The 1,912-nt window shown below is 39.9% G+C and overlaps 1 protein-coding gene across 1 annotated transcript; it reads left to right on the forward strand.

The window, feature by feature from the left end:
* Nucleotides 1-608: 608 nt before the first annotated feature.
* LOC104946385 (exportin-T-like) lies at nt 609-1,176 on the forward strand (the record flags this gene model as incomplete). The annotated part of the gene is made up of 2 exons (XM_010772217.1): nt 609-850; nt 1,008-1,176. Coding segments are annotated over exons 1-2 (411 nt in total), but the record flags the coding sequence as incomplete, so codon positions are not given.
* Between the last annotated feature and the right edge of the window lie 736 nt (nt 1,177-1,912).

The following is a 1,912-nucleotide window of genomic DNA, read 5'->3' on the forward strand; positions in this document are numbered from 1 at the left end:
ACTTTAAGATACCTGGAATACTTCTAATATTACTTTAAGATACCTGGAATACTTCTAATATTACTTTAAGATACCTGGAATACTTCTAATATTACTTTAAGATACCTGGAATACTTCTAATATCACTTTAAGATACCTGGAATACTTCTAATATTACTTTAAGATACCTGGAATACTTCTAATATCACTTTAAGATACCTGGAATACTTCTAATATCACTTTAAGATACCTGGAATACTTCTAATATTACTTTAAGATACCTGGAATACTTCTAATATTACTTTAAGATACCTGGAATACTTCTAATATTACTTTAAGATACCTGGAATACTTCTAATATCACTTTAAGATACCTGGAATACTTCTAATATTACTTTAAGATACCTGGAATACTTCTAATATTACTTTAAGATACCTGGAATACTTCTAATATTACTTTAAGATACCTGGAATACTTCTAATACAGTTTAGTTCAGACAATGAAAGTGTGAGGTCACAGGCTCCTCCTCCAACAGCAGCACAATAACATATGATATGATAGAAAGTGTGCAGACGGGTCGATATGCAGTCATTGGAGTATTGATGTGAGTTGCAAACAGTTGAGTGTTATGGGTGTCCAGGTGTTTAACAGCCTTGTGGCCTGTGGGATGAAACTGTCTCCCCAGGAGATCCGCAGGAACACCCTGATCAAGGACCAGATGAGGGAGCGGTGCATCCCCACGCTGGTGGAGTCCTGGTTCCAGATCCTGCAGACGTACCAGCAGTCTCACCCCGAGATCACCTGCCAGTGTCTGGAGGTCGTGGGCGCCTTCGTGTCCTGGATCGACCTCAACCTCATCGCCAACGACCGGTACGGCCACCTGGGAGAATGCCCTCATGTTCCTGTGGACCCTTTAGAGACCACCTGCACGCTCTAGACTCTGCAGCGTGTTTAAAACAGCTGCTCGGTTGAACTCTCCTTCTTCTCCCTCATGTGTATTTCATATATATTCAACATGTGTTCCCAGCTTTGTGAACCTGCTGCTGAGCCAGATGTCGGTGATGGAGCTGCGTGAGGAGGCCTGTGACTGCCTGTTTGAAATCATCAACAAAGGGATGGACCCTGCGGATAAGATCAAGCTGGTGGAGTCTCTGTGTCAGGTGCTGCAGTCTGCCGGCTTCTTCAACGTGGAGCAGGTAACGCCTCAACACTTCTCCATCAGCTCAAAGTCTTTTCATGTGTTTAGAAAATGCATAACGAGTGTTTTTCATTTAGAAATGGGAAGCAAAATATATGCTGTACAAATGAGACCGTGGTTTTTACTGATTGTATCGTCTAACACAAACAATAACAACGAGTAAAGTAATCCCTACATTCAGAGCCTCAGACACACCAGCATCTAAAGAAGCATCGTTACATGTTGATATATTCATACATGCACACGTCACAGTTCCCGTTAGAATATTGTTTCGCCGGTCAACATGTCCGTTCAAGTTTAAATCTTCCGGACTAAATGAGAAAAGTGCGGTCAAAGGTCTTCTTTGTTATTTATTGAGCTTTAAAACAAATTGATATGATTCAATATTAAACAAACTAATTATAGTAGATTAACTACATTATTCAAAAGTGAACAGTAACTTACAAAAACAAGGAATAATAAACGGAGTGCTCTCTCTCTCTCCTGACACCGGATCAGTAATGAGTGACCCACAGTAAAACTAAACATATCTATAACTAGTTACGGTAGTTTGAGAGGTCATTAAAATAGCTGCGTGTGATATTCTAACCTGAAGTGTGTGTTGTTCCGCTCACCGCTGCATGTGATCATGCAGAGCGACTCGCTTATAAAAGCGGAATACTTCTAATATTACTTAAGATACCTGGAATACTTCTAATATACTTTACAGGAATACTTCTAATATTACTTTAAGA

Source organism: Notothenia coriiceps, unplaced genomic scaffold (genome assembly GCF_000735185.1).
Source record: "Notothenia coriiceps isolate Sejong01 unplaced genomic scaffold, NC01 NC01_scaffold00010998, whole genome shotgun sequence".
Classification (NCBI taxonomy): Eukaryota; Metazoa; Chordata; class Actinopteri; order Perciformes; family Nototheniidae; genus Notothenia; species Notothenia coriiceps.